The sequence below is a fragment of the Caretta caretta genome, chromosome 22 (assembly GCF_965140235.1).
Source record: "Caretta caretta isolate rCarCar2 chromosome 22, rCarCar1.hap1, whole genome shotgun sequence".
Classification (NCBI taxonomy): Eukaryota; Metazoa; Chordata; order Testudines; family Cheloniidae; genus Caretta; species Caretta caretta.
This window is the reverse complement of record NC_134227.1, coordinates 18,530,025-18,542,209: the sequence shown is the minus strand read 5'-3', so window position 1 is coordinate 18,542,209 and position 12,185 is coordinate 18,530,025. Positions and strand designations below refer to the sequence as shown.

At 46.9% G+C, this 12,185-nt stretch overlaps 2 protein-coding genes across 13 annotated transcripts in view; both read left to right on the top strand.

Moving 5' to 3' along the window:
* The first annotated feature begins 50 nt into the window (after positions 1-50).
* On the top strand, positions 51-5,930 carry FDXACB1 (ferredoxin-fold anticodon binding domain containing 1). Of its 6 annotated transcripts, XM_048827482.2 has the most exons (7): positions 199-865; positions 1,751-1,907; positions 2,142-2,345; positions 2,838-2,996; positions 3,838-4,040; positions 5,306-5,356; positions 5,766-5,930. In XM_048827482.2, the coding sequence occupies exons 1-7, from the start codon at positions 691-693 to the stop codon at positions 5,768-5,770; spliced, it is 954 nt and encodes a 317-aa protein (XP_048683439.2). In that variant the 5' UTR covers positions 199-690; the 3' UTR covers positions 5,771-5,930. The 6 variants fall into 6 exon arrangements, with proteins under 6 accessions (XP_048683434.2, XP_048683439.2, XP_048683435.2 ...); XM_048827477.2 differs by lacking the exons at positions 5,306-5,356; positions 5,766-5,930 and adding an exon at positions 51-135 and having other exon boundaries at positions 679-865; positions 3,838-5,249; XM_048827478.2 differs by lacking the exons at positions 5,306-5,356; positions 5,766-5,930 and having other exon boundaries at positions 309-327; positions 679-865; positions 3,838-5,249.
* Positions 5,931-6,934: 1,004 nt separating this feature from the next.
* The window catches only part of ALG9 (ALG9 alpha-1,2-mannosyltransferase), a 139,390-nt gene continuing 134,139 nt past the window's right edge, over positions 6,935-12,185 (top strand). For all 7 annotated transcript variants that reach the window (XR_012665781.1, XR_007353550.2, XR_007353549.2 and 4 more), the window contains exons 1-4: positions 6,935-7,084; positions 8,682-8,820; positions 9,024-9,158; positions 10,426-10,496. Coding sequence is in view for 4 of the 7 variants with exons in the window: in XM_048827485.2 (XP_048683442.2) it covers positions 6,987-7,084; positions 8,682-8,820; positions 9,024-9,158; positions 10,426-10,496 (443 nt within the window). In the remaining 3 variants the exon portion in view is untranslated. The remainder of the gene's footprint in view (positions 7,085-8,681; positions 8,821-9,023; positions 9,159-10,425; positions 10,497-12,185) is intronic.

Sequence of the window (12,185 nt, the reverse complement as noted above, 5' to 3'; positions counted from 1 at the left end):
CCGCTTGGAGAGGCGGAGCCGAGCCTGTTCCCATGGAAGCCGGGAGACGCGTCTGACGTCACGCGCCGCGCGCCGGAAGTGAGGCAAATCACCGCGCGGAAGTGACAGGCCAGGGGAGTGACGGTCTCTGCATCGGTGAGTAGGGCGTCCACTGGCGGCGGCGGCGGCGGGGGGGGCAGTAGGCTGAGGGGCCTTTGAGAGGCCTCGGGACGGGTCCCTGGGGGAGGTTCGGGCTCGTTGGGGGGTCTCCAATGTAGGGTGCCCGCCCCACCCCCTCCCTTGGAGCCCTGGGCTCTGGCAGGCCGTGGGGATGTCTCCCCTCCCTGGGTAGGCCAGAGGGGTGTCCCCTCTCCCTGCGCGGGCTCTGCGATGGGGTCTCCCCTCCCAACGGGGGGGCAGGCGGGTGCTGCGGTGGGGTGGGCTATGGTGCAGATGGGGCCTTTTTTTTGATGGGGAGAGGTCTAAGGTCTGTTTTCTACGTGGGAGGGTGGGGATGAAATGGGGAGGCCCTTTCCCCCAAAGTGGGAGGCAAGTGAACCGTTCACGTAGGTCCAAAAGCTCAGCCTCAACCCCCGCACTTTGGCAGCCCCTTGTAATGCATCGGGCTACCAGGCTTCTTGTTGGAGGCTGGAACTGTGACAGCCCAAGGGGGCCCTGATCTGTCTTCCTACTTCTTAGGATTTTGATACCATGAGACCCACCCGCCGACTCCTTCTAGTCGGGGAAGGAAACTTCTCCTTCTCTGCCTCCTTGTGTGATGCCAGCGATCATGAGACTCATATCACCGCCACTTGCTATGAGAGTGAAGAGAGAGTTTCCAGACAGGCACTTGCTAAAAATAACATACAGCATCTGAGAGGGAAAGGTAAAGAAATCCCAAAGGAAATCACTTTGCCATACTGTGCTGAATGCTAAGTATTCCCCACAGCTGTCTGGGTGAGTAAGTGAGGGAGTGGATAAAATTATGAAAAGAAGAAATACAGTGAAATTCTTCCAGACAGTGAAATTTATCAGGCTGTGGAATCATTCCACAGGAAATGCATTTTAGCAACTATTGAAACAAGATCCTTGCATTGAACAATATTATCGATCATAACAGTGATAAAGGGCTTCTGGGGAAAGAACAAAGTTACTAAAACAGGAGATGGTTTTTTTAGGAACAATTAAGGCACTTGAAATATTCCTCCAAATATCAATTTCAGACCAGAGAACGCTTCCCCAGAAGAAATGAGGGGGATTCTGGAGAAATTCCCTCAGAGGAGTGAAGAACCCTCCAAATACTCATACCTTCAAATCTAATCAGAATCAGACTAAAGAAAACAACAAAAAAGCCTTAGCAGCAGCGGTAGAAGTAGAAGAGGGCTTAACTTCTTGACATCACCTGCAGCGGGGGTAAGGGAAGAAGAAAGAAAATGCCATGTGATATTTAAAACTGGATTGGGCAAAGCACTAGAAAATAAGATGGGGGAACAATCCTGAACTGGCCTCCATGAGATGAACTAAATGGGACTATATAGGACTTTTCTTAATGTCTATGATTTTGATTATGATTATGTCTTTTCCTTTTCACTTGCCACCTTTATGACCAACAGTAGAAGCTGTTTGGCAGATTGAAAGCTCCATTAAAATAACGCAACCCCGCTCTCTCCCTTTCTACCTTGTTACTTATATATATATATATTCTTGTCTTTTCAATGAAGATTCTGTCATTTTAAGTCCCCTGCTCTCATGCTTTTCTTTACTGTTGCAGGGGTTGAAGTTTGCTTTTGTGTGGACTGTACCAAACTGAAGGACTATTTTTTGCCAGCAAAGAGAAATTTTGATTGCATTTATTTCAATTTCCCTCACTGTGGGAGGAAAGCTGGGGTAACAAAGAATAGAGAGCTTCTTGTGAAATTTTTCTGTAGGTGAGTAAAGTGAAATTAAGTAGCACAGACTTATCTCCTACCATGTGGCCTGCTGAACCACTTTCTAGAAGCTGCATTCTGGTTCCTGAAACCAGTGCCTTAAATTCACAGCAATTTTCCGGGACTGTTTAAAATTCATTGTTTAGAAAGGGCCCTTTTCCCCCATGTACTTTACTGTCACTGTTCTGTTTCTAAGTGTCCTTCAAAAGTATTACCAGCTGGTTCTTGTTCTAGCTGCGCAGACGTGCTCACAGAGAAGGGAGAGGTCCATGTGGCTCTTTGCAAAGGTCAGGGAGGGACGCCCGCTGACCAGCCAATGAGAGAGTGGCACAACAGCTGGCAAGTCGTGGCTATGGCAGCGGGAGCAGGATTTATCTTGAGTGATGTTCATCCCTTCAACTCAGAGGATGTTCATGGATATAAGTGCACTGGCTACAGGTAACCTATAGATGCTGCAAAAGGAAGTCCTTGATATTCATGCTGCTCCTAGGTATTTCCATAGTGCCCAACACCATGGTCCAGAGCATTATCTTGTGGAGAGGAAACCCCCTCTAATTTTTTTTCATTCTGTAAAAGTACAATGTACTTCTTTTCCATCTCTTCCTAGGATGGGTAAGAAACACTGACATTCTTGCCTTTTGAGAGAGTATCTTACAGAAAAAATGGTATCTTAAATCTCAGGATTAGCATTTCTGTTTCCAAGTGGAACCAATAATATTAAGGGGATGGAAGGAGTCTGCATTCTATGATTGGTCTATTTGCTTAGACAAAGGTTGTACCTAGACCTTCTGCAATGTAGACAACATGATACTGACTCAGTCTTATCAGTTTACTAGTTATTCAATGTCACTTACTTGCTTTTGTGTGTTTAATATTAGTCAGAAATATCAGTTACTTTACCAGATGGTGCATTTGTGTGTGTGTTGCCAGGAGTCAGGATAAATCCTTCTCTGTAGAAGGTGCATTAAACCACATCTTCACTCGGAGCTTGCCATTTCCACATCCCAGGCCTGTGATCTGCCAGACTGAACTGGAGGGCAAGTGGATTTCCTTCCAAGTTCCAGAAATATTTGTGGATAAAATGAACAGGTAAGTGTTCAAGTCCAATATCTGGTTTGATTGTAGATTTATTCGCCAGGCTGCATTTGGGCCAGGCTGATACTAAACAAAGCCAGAAAATGGCTCAGTCCACTGCTAACTTAATCCACAATCTTGCATGAATGATCAGTTTGCATTTCTGAGACAGGTAATTATTAAACGTTCCAAATTCCATTTCCTCTCAGAGGGAAAAAGAGCAAATTTGGTCATTTAATGTTTTTCACATGTTGGTTTCATATTTATGGTCCACTTAGCATAAGGCTTCAGAAGAGAGAGGATAACTTGCTAGCCAAAGATGTTAGACTGTTCCTAGCTACAGGAGTAGAAGAGTGAAGTTTTAATTACACATTGTGCAATGATTTGGGAGCAGCCCTGTAGGTGGCTTAGTCTGTGCTAATATTGCTAAGGCTAGTTAGGATTAAAAACTATAACCAAGTTTTTAATCTGTCTCTAAACTGGTTCATATTCTGGAAAAGATCCAGAGCTAACATACGTTGATTGGCCTCCTTAAATAAGCTTGTAATGCTAATAGTGAATGGAAGTCAGCTGATACTTGTGAGGAAAGTCCTCCTCCTTCCACCAGCCGAAGTGCAACAAATCCTCAATTGCAACTCTTAACACAAACCCTTATGTCCTGCAGATGTCTTGGTAATAACTATGCCACCATGACTAAAGATTTTCCTTGTCCAGGTGGCTATTGAAAGCAAGCTTAACATTAAGGATCACTTGGAGAAGTCATTCATCATACTTGTCTTAAATTATAAACCGAGGAAAATGGTTTTACAAGTCTAAGTGCAGTGATTTTTATAATCTGTTGTTTTGTTTTTAATAGGGGTTTCCTAGATACCAATTCAGATCATCCTGTAAGAACTATTAATGAAAAGCTCATCGCTCAACTCAGCCAAACCTTCCCATTACAAAGGGTTGACCATTCCCTTTCTCTGCTGCCCCAAGGACACCTAAGTGCTGTTTCTCAGTCGAACGCTTTTTGGATCATTCCCAACACAGAACAAAATTCAAGTTCTGAACCTCCAGGTAAGGGAACAGCAAGAAGTGTCTTATTTCCTGGCCTTCATTTCTGTAGGGACATAGATCAATGTGACAGGATGAAGGCTCAGGAGGGAGACCAGCTCTCAGAACGTTATCGTCTTAGATGTTCCCATCTGGTTTATGTTCAGGATGTGGTACGAAGGCTGAGCTTTCTCCCTGGGACTCTGCATGTTCTCACTGGGCCTGTCTTTAGGAAGTGTCTGATCTCTCCTCACACTCTGCCTGTTTTTCATGAGACTCTTTTTATATGTGCAGTTGATAAGGGTACAGAGGGCAGCTGTATCCAGATGCTTATGGATAATATTAAAAACACTGTAAGTTCTCTGCTCCCACCTCTTTCATGTTTTACATTGAACTCCACAGTACAGGAAGCAAAAAGCTCTAAAACAATTGAGCTAAATGATTCAGTCATGCCTGAGCCTCAGCTTGATAAAACTCAATATTTCATCTGTGTGAAAACTGACACTTCAGACTCCAAAGCCAATGGCTCTTGCATAGGAGACATATCAGCAGCTCCCTGTGGGACAGTAAACAGTGAACTGAGCATTGTGTTTGCATCCGTGAATCTTGACCTGCTAGCCATGCAAATTTGTGGAATTTCTGACTGGCGAATGTTGTGGACCTTAGATGAGCGTTTCCTGAATCAGTTTATTGGAGGAGAGTTAGGACCCTTCAAGAGCTTTTCACTCCATCCACCTTCCTATGTGCATGATGTCAGCTTCTGGGTTCCTGAGTGGGAACAGTTTGATGAAATTGCATTTCACACCATTGCCAGGTGTGTGTCGCAGGAAACTGTCATGTCCATCCAGCTTCTTGACAGCTTTCAGCATCCACAGACTGGACAAACCAGCCTCTGCTACAGACTAACCTTCCAGTCCTGTGACAAGGCTCTTACTCGTCAGCAGGTGGCAGAGATGCAGATGCAGTTTAGAAAGAAGATACAGCAATGTTTGCACATAACTCTTAGGTAGATCATTGTATGCTGTTTTCAGACCTTCATCAAGAGCACCCTTCATTCACTTTCCTGTGAGAAGCCTGGATTTCATGTTGTGTGGTCCCTTAACACTGTGTGTTACTATTATGTCTAGCCAAATCATGCCTCTTATAAAGGCTGTGCAGATTAATTTAAAATATTATATACCTGCCTTTAATTCTGCTCTCAAAAAATAATAAAGTTCAGCTGCCTTCCCCTTGTCTGATTGTATATGACTGTTGAAATGTCAGATCTCAGGGGGTGTTTTCTTTAACAGGTTCCTGTAAAAAGGTGGAGTTGGAAGTGATTCTGCTTATTTGTGCCAAAGGTGAGTTTGTTAACTCTCTGGACAAGTCTGCCCAATCTTGTTTTGATTATATTCAGCGGGAAGCACTTATTGATGGCCTCTCTGATAAGGCACACTTGAAACAGGAAAACTTCAACAATTGCCCACTACTGGTTTAAAATGTCTGAGCATATTTCTGTGTCAAGTCATGGAGGCTTAAGTGGTCTCACCACAAGAAGTCAACACCCAACTGAACCCAAGCATGCCTCAGATCTGTGGCATCTCTTTCTATAGAAGGGATACAGCAGAAGCTGCCTAATCCAAGGCAGTGGGAGGTACATTATGGGTTTTGAAGTGGGATCTTTTGAGTCTCTAATGGGTGTAGCCACTGCAGGGAGGAGCTGGAAATATGACACCCTATTTGATTCTAGTTTGACCGTTCTGTTCACAGTTTAGAAACTGAAAACAGGTGCAAGGCAAGACTGGGAGTCCACAGGAAAATAACACAAGAGTAACAAACCATGCTGTGTATGGATGGTATATCTGGCACTGGTAGCATCATGCTATAGTGCATAGCATAAGGATTGTAATAAAGGACAATGTTCTCACTAAACAACCTTAACTGGTTTTGGATCTTCCCAGGATTTTTCCATTTCATATGAGGGGTGGCCCCCTTAGGAGGCATTCTTCTGCATACACCCCTCGTACGGGGAGACTCAATTCCATGCTTAATGGAGTGCTCTTCTTTGCACCCCTCCCCTAGCACAGACTGTTGTACACTTAGTGCACAGTGGGGTGTGCTCCTGTGCACTCCCTTGCATGGTAAAACTCACTGCACAGAGAGGTGCTCTTTTTACACCCCCTTGCAGGGTTAGACTTGCACAATCACATTGCATAGTGGGGCACTCACTTTTACAACCCTCCCTTGCAGGGTTAGACTTGCACACACCCATTGCACAGTGGGGCATCTTTTACACCCCCAGTTGCATGATGAGAATTGCACAGCAGGGTGCTCTCCTATACAACCCCCCCCCCCGTTGCATGGAGAGAAGTACACAACAGGACGCTCGCCTATGCACCTCCTTGCCGGGTGAGAATAGCACGCTCAGTGCACAGCGGGGCGCTCTCCTATGCACCTCCCTTGCACGGAGAGAAATGGCGCACATTGAGGAACAGAGGAACAGCCGTGTTAGTCTGTATTCACAAAAAGAAAAGGAGTACTTGTGGCACCTTAGAGACTAACCAATTTATTTGAGCATGAAGTGAGCTGTAGCTCCCGAAAGCTGATGCTCAAATAAATTGGTTAGTCTCTAAGGTGCCACAAGTCCTCCTTTTCTTATTGCATACAGCTGTGCACTCCCGCTTTGCACAATGAGAATTGCATGCTCGGCCCACAGGGGGGCGCTCTCCTATACACCCCTCTTGCACGGTGAGAATTGCACGCTCAGCGCACAGCGGGGAGCTTTTCCCTGCCTGCCTCCCTCGCCCGGTGCCCGTTGCAGGGAGCGGACCGAAGCCCGGCTCAGCTGAGCACAGCGGGTCCCCGGGCGCGGCGGCGGCTGCAGCCGGCGCCTGGGGCTGCCCGCACTAAGTATGGCGGCCGCCGGCCTCAGCCCAGTGCGTCTCCCGCGAGCGGCGGGGGGAGCCCGGCGCGCTGCTGCCCGAGCTCGGCATGGCGGCCAAAGGGACCCGGCAGCGGTCGAGGGGAGGCGGCGGGGACCCGGTCCGGCCGCGAGAGGAAGGGCCGGGCCCGGAGGAGGCCAAGGCGGAGTAGGTGCCAGGCGGGCGGCTGGGGCCCGGCCAGCGGGGTGCGGGGCGCGCTGGTGAGGTGGTCCCCGCGGGGTGCAAGGGCCCGGCCCGGCCCGGCCCCCTGGGGAGCGGGGCCCCGAGCCCGGCCCGGCCCGGCCCCCTGGGGAGCGGGGCCCGGGGCCCCGAGCCCGGCCCGGCCCGGCCCGGCCCGGCCCGGCCCCCTGGGGAGCGGGGCCCCGGCCCCCGAGCCCGGCCCCCGAGCCCGGCCCCCTGGGGGTGGCATGGACCAGGTGCAGAGTGGTCACCCTACCACCTGGCATGTGAGCTGCATATAGGCAGCGCGCATTAGCCTTACTGCTGCCTGATAAAGAAATCATGAAGGGACCCATGCAATGGTGGTGTAGCCATGCTGGTCCCAGGATATACGAGAGACCAGGTGGGTGAGGTACAGTCTGTTGGACCAAATATTACTACATCCACCATGTCTCCCTGTGAAGGGGCCTGACAGTCTCCAAGCCTTGTGGGGGTGGCCCTGTGTAGCTTGGGACTATTAGGCATTAGCAAGGGTTTGGCTCCGTGAATGCGCCAGGGCTCAGTTTCTGCAAGCAGAGCCTGGCATTTAGCTAGACTTGTTGAACATTGCAGGATGGTTTCACCAGAGTCTAGCTCGAGCCGCCTCTTAGAGCAGAGGGACCCAATGGGTAGAAGTTGATCTGGCATGCATTCGTTTGGAATATGCTTGACATAGAGGTGCTGAGATGCCACAATGGTGGGTGCAGTACAAGGACCCCTATAGAATGGATTCACTGATATCAGAACTAGGTTTGATCTGTAGTAAGGCATAACAGTAGGAATGAAAAAAAAACCAGAGTGGAGCCTGGGGCCATGTACATTTCCTCAGTGTAGTTAGAAAGGTAGCTGTAGCACTTGGTGCCAGGGTGCCATCCAATCTCACAGCCTAAGCAGGGCTAGGTCTGGTAAGCGCTGGGATGGGGATTCAAGGGGTGGAAGGATGGTCCAGTGATTAGGGCACTAGCCTGGGACTCTGGAGACCTGGGTACAAGGCCCTGCTCTTCCACAGACTGCCTTGGGCAAGTCGCTTAGTTCCTCTGTGCCTCACCTCCACATCTGTAAAACGGTGGTAAGAACACTCTCCTGCTTGTTGTGAGGGTAAATGTATTCAAGATTGTGAGTTCAGCTACAACAGTGGTGGGGCCACATAAGTACGTAAAATAGAGTGAGGAAAATGTCTCTAAAGGGTCATAGGTTGGGTGAGGGTCAGTTGAGCCAAGTAACTGTCTAAGAAGTGACATTTATTAGATGTGTAAATGGATAAACCAACTTGAATTTAAATGTAATGAAAAGGTTGCCTAGCATGCCCTGAGCAGAAGGATCTGAAAGGAGAATGCAAAGAGCTGTAGCCTAAGATTGACTTGGAGTGTGTTTTAAGGATAATGAAGAGGGAGTACAGACATATTCATTGTCTTAACTCTTTCTGTGTGGATTTCCCAGTCTCTTGGGTTCTTTGCTCTGTGTCATCTTGCTGCTCTTTATCCTATTACCTTATATCATCCACTCCAGTAAGTCCTCCTGACACTAGTTCTTTGCTCTTGATTAGGCCATCTGGGAACAAAGCAGGGCAGGTCTGGGCACCTGAAGGATCCACAGCTTTCAAGTGTCTGATCTCAGCCCGGTTCTGCGCTGCCCTCTTGAGTAACATCTCAGATTGTGATGAGACGTTTAACTACTGGGAACCGGTGAGTGGCTTCTCCTTCCTAGTAGAGGAATTTTGGCTTTTGTAATTGGTCTGCTCAGATTCTTGATACACATTTGCCTAGAGCTGCCTCAACTGATATGTTGAGGGCACAGATCAGCATATCTTACGCTATTGTTTGCTAATGGCTAAAGAAAACATGTGTCCTCCTTTTAACCTGTTTTTTTTTTTAAATTGGATTTGTAGATGCACTACCTCGTCTATGGGAAAGGGTTCCAGACGTGGGAATACTCTCCAGTCTATGCCATTCGCTCCTATGCTTACCTATGGCTTCATGCCTTGCCAGCCTTATTCCATGCTAGAGTTCTACAGACAAATAAGGTAAATCATGTGTCAAAGCTTTGCTTGTGAGAAATCACCTGCCCTTTGGTCTGTATCAAAGAAAGCAACTGTTTGACACAAGGGGCACTGAAATTCTTAATTAGTGTGGTTTCAGAGTGGTAGCCGTGTTAGTCTGTATCAGCAGCAAGAACTAGGAGTACTTGTGGTACCTTAGAGACTATCAAAGTTATTTGAGCATAAGCTTTTCTGGGCTAAAGCCCACTTCATCAGATGCATGCAATGGAAAATACAGTAGGAAGATATATATATACACACACAGAGAACATGAAACATAATGACTGAGCTTTTCAAAGCAGTCTAAAGCAGGGGTTTTCAAACAGGGGGTCAGGACCCCTGAAGAGGTCGCGAGGTTATTACATGGGGGGGGGTCATGAGCTGGCAGCCTCCACCCCAAATCCCACTTTGCCTCCAGCATTTATAAAAGTGTTAAATATATAAAAAAGTGTTTTTAATTTATAAGGGGGGGGTCTCACTCAGAGGCTTGCTATGTGAAAGGGGTCACCAGTACAAAAGTTTGAGAACCACTGGTTTAAGGGATTTAGTCTCAAATCTGCTGTTAAGCTTCCTGGAAGATATGGAGCTGATTTCATTTGTATGCTCTCTGGAGGTTTCATCCAGTAGTGCTTTTGCAATGGTTTTTAAATCTTTTTTTAGTGGTTTAATTTTTAAAATCAAAATATAAAAATCAGCATGCTCCACTTCTCACACAACATATTATAACCTGCAGACATGAGAGAGTGAAAAAGCATTTAAACAAATGTGTTGTTGCTTGGGTACCTATCTGCCACACAAGGGATAGATCCACCCCTTAATACCGAGATGCTCTTGTGTGTGTGCGTGATAGCTGGATGGATATTTGGGTGGATATTTGGGATAATTTCTCTTTGTAATGTTGCAGTTAAAGCTTTGGTTCTCAAGACTTAAAAGAGGAGAGGGCAGGCTAACTCAGGGTCCAGTTCAGTGGAGTCATTTCTTTTTCACCTGTTTGCCATAAAGGACTTAGTGTCAAAGGGCCAGATCCTGGGCCTTTCAAGTCAGTGGGAACTTTGCCATTGAGCTCAGTGGGTGCGGGATCAGGCAGCGCATTGAGTGGACTTTGGCGCCATCATTTAAAAAGTAGCTTTTGTGGGGTTCTCACCATGGCAGTAGTTATTCCATCTTGAATTAGCCTTTCACATACCAGCCTTTCACATACCATCACATTCCATTTATAAATTCCATTTCTAACTCTGAATGTTTCTCCTAGGTTCTCGTCTTTTATTTCCTGCGATGTCTCTTGGCCTTCTTGAGTTGCATTTGTGAGCTTTACTTTTATAAGTGAGTAGACGAAGCTGTTGGCTCAGGGAATAGCCCAGTGTGAATAACAAGGATGGTTATGGCCACTGACAATGAGGGCTGAAAAGATATCTCATGTGGATTATAGTGCTTCACATTAAAATCTGTCAAAATACATAGCCAGCAAAGATTCCTAGGAAAACATTGGTTAGAATCCTGCCACTGTGGCCAAATTCTGCTCTGAGGTCCACTGAGTAAGTCTTAGCCTGAGCCAAATGCCAGAGTTATGTGCACAGCTCTCCCACTGACATCAGCAGAATTGCCAGAGCTGAGTTATACTTGGTGTGTCGAAGAGGGGAAACAGCGGACTTCATTTGACGTAGGTGATTTCAGCTGGGATGCGCTGGATAGCTTCAAAATTCAGTAGCACCCCCAAGTTCTCTCTCTCCAGGCTCTGTTGATCCCAGATGAGGGTTAACTCCAGTGGAGTTTGCAGATCCATAAAGCACTAGCCTGGACATGCAATTAGCTGGTCCAAGTGGGAAGTCTTTGCCTGTCACTTCTTTTCGAGCCATCGTTGTCCCACTTGGCATCTCCATTGGCAGCAGCCATGAGCATGGCACTGCTCCTGATTCTGGGAAGCAAACTTCAGCCTTTGGTATGTGTTAGGGGGCTTATTCCTTCACCTACTTACTTCAGCAGACAGGAACGATCACTGAACCAGACAAAGATTATACAGACAAACAATAGCAAAGTGGAAACTATGATGACAAAACAATACAGAAGTGAGGATTTCACATCCCAGCTATTGATAAGTGAGTTCTTGCCAGACAGGATGCTATCAAATTAAGTTTCCTTTTACATCTTCTAGGCACTTCCCTTTCTCTGGAGGTGATAGGCATTATCAGGACAGGATTGTATTCCTAACAGCCCAATAGCACCTTATTTCAATGTGACAAGTTTGGAATGTGAGGAGGTGACCGGTCACTTCCCAGCTTATGGCTGCCTCTGTTGCTTAGCCAAAGGGTTTAGCCTAAGCACAGGGCCTCAGACTGTCACAGTAAGAGAAGGACCTTACATTGGCAGACAGTGATTTTGATTCTTTCTTTTATACCTCTAACTAGCCAAGTGATAAGAATACACCTAAATTCTTAGAGTCTAGGCCTTTACAGACAGGCCTGAATATCTATATCCTAACACTCCACCCCTTTTTTTTCTTTTGGGATCCTCCTGCCCAGGTATCCCTGGAAAAGCATAGGACATATGGCGACACATTTCCTGATAGGGCCAGGCATCAAGGTGGAAGGTGTCGATATTCCATTTATCCCACTGCCCCTTGTGTAGTATAGTGCCCTGCACAGTCTCTCGTATGGACATACCATACCTATTCCAATTAATGTTCCAGACTTCCCATTAGAGTGGGCCCGAGAAGGTTGGGTCTGGGTTGTCTAGTACACTGCAGGGTTTGGAGGGCTTATTACTTATAGGTTATCTCCATATGCAACGTAACACAAGTACAGTTAACAATACAAAATCCATAGCAACACCGAGTCCTGACCACTGCAGTATGGTCCAACATCCGAGACACGCCCAAAACACTGCCTCTCCTCCTTTGACAGGGTCACGATCTGATGTGTCCAGTTGCTGGCAGTTGCAACAAGCTGCCCCTGCAGGTTTTGCTTGCTTTTGTCCATATCATAAGTCCACTGAATATTCACAGAGAAATGGGAT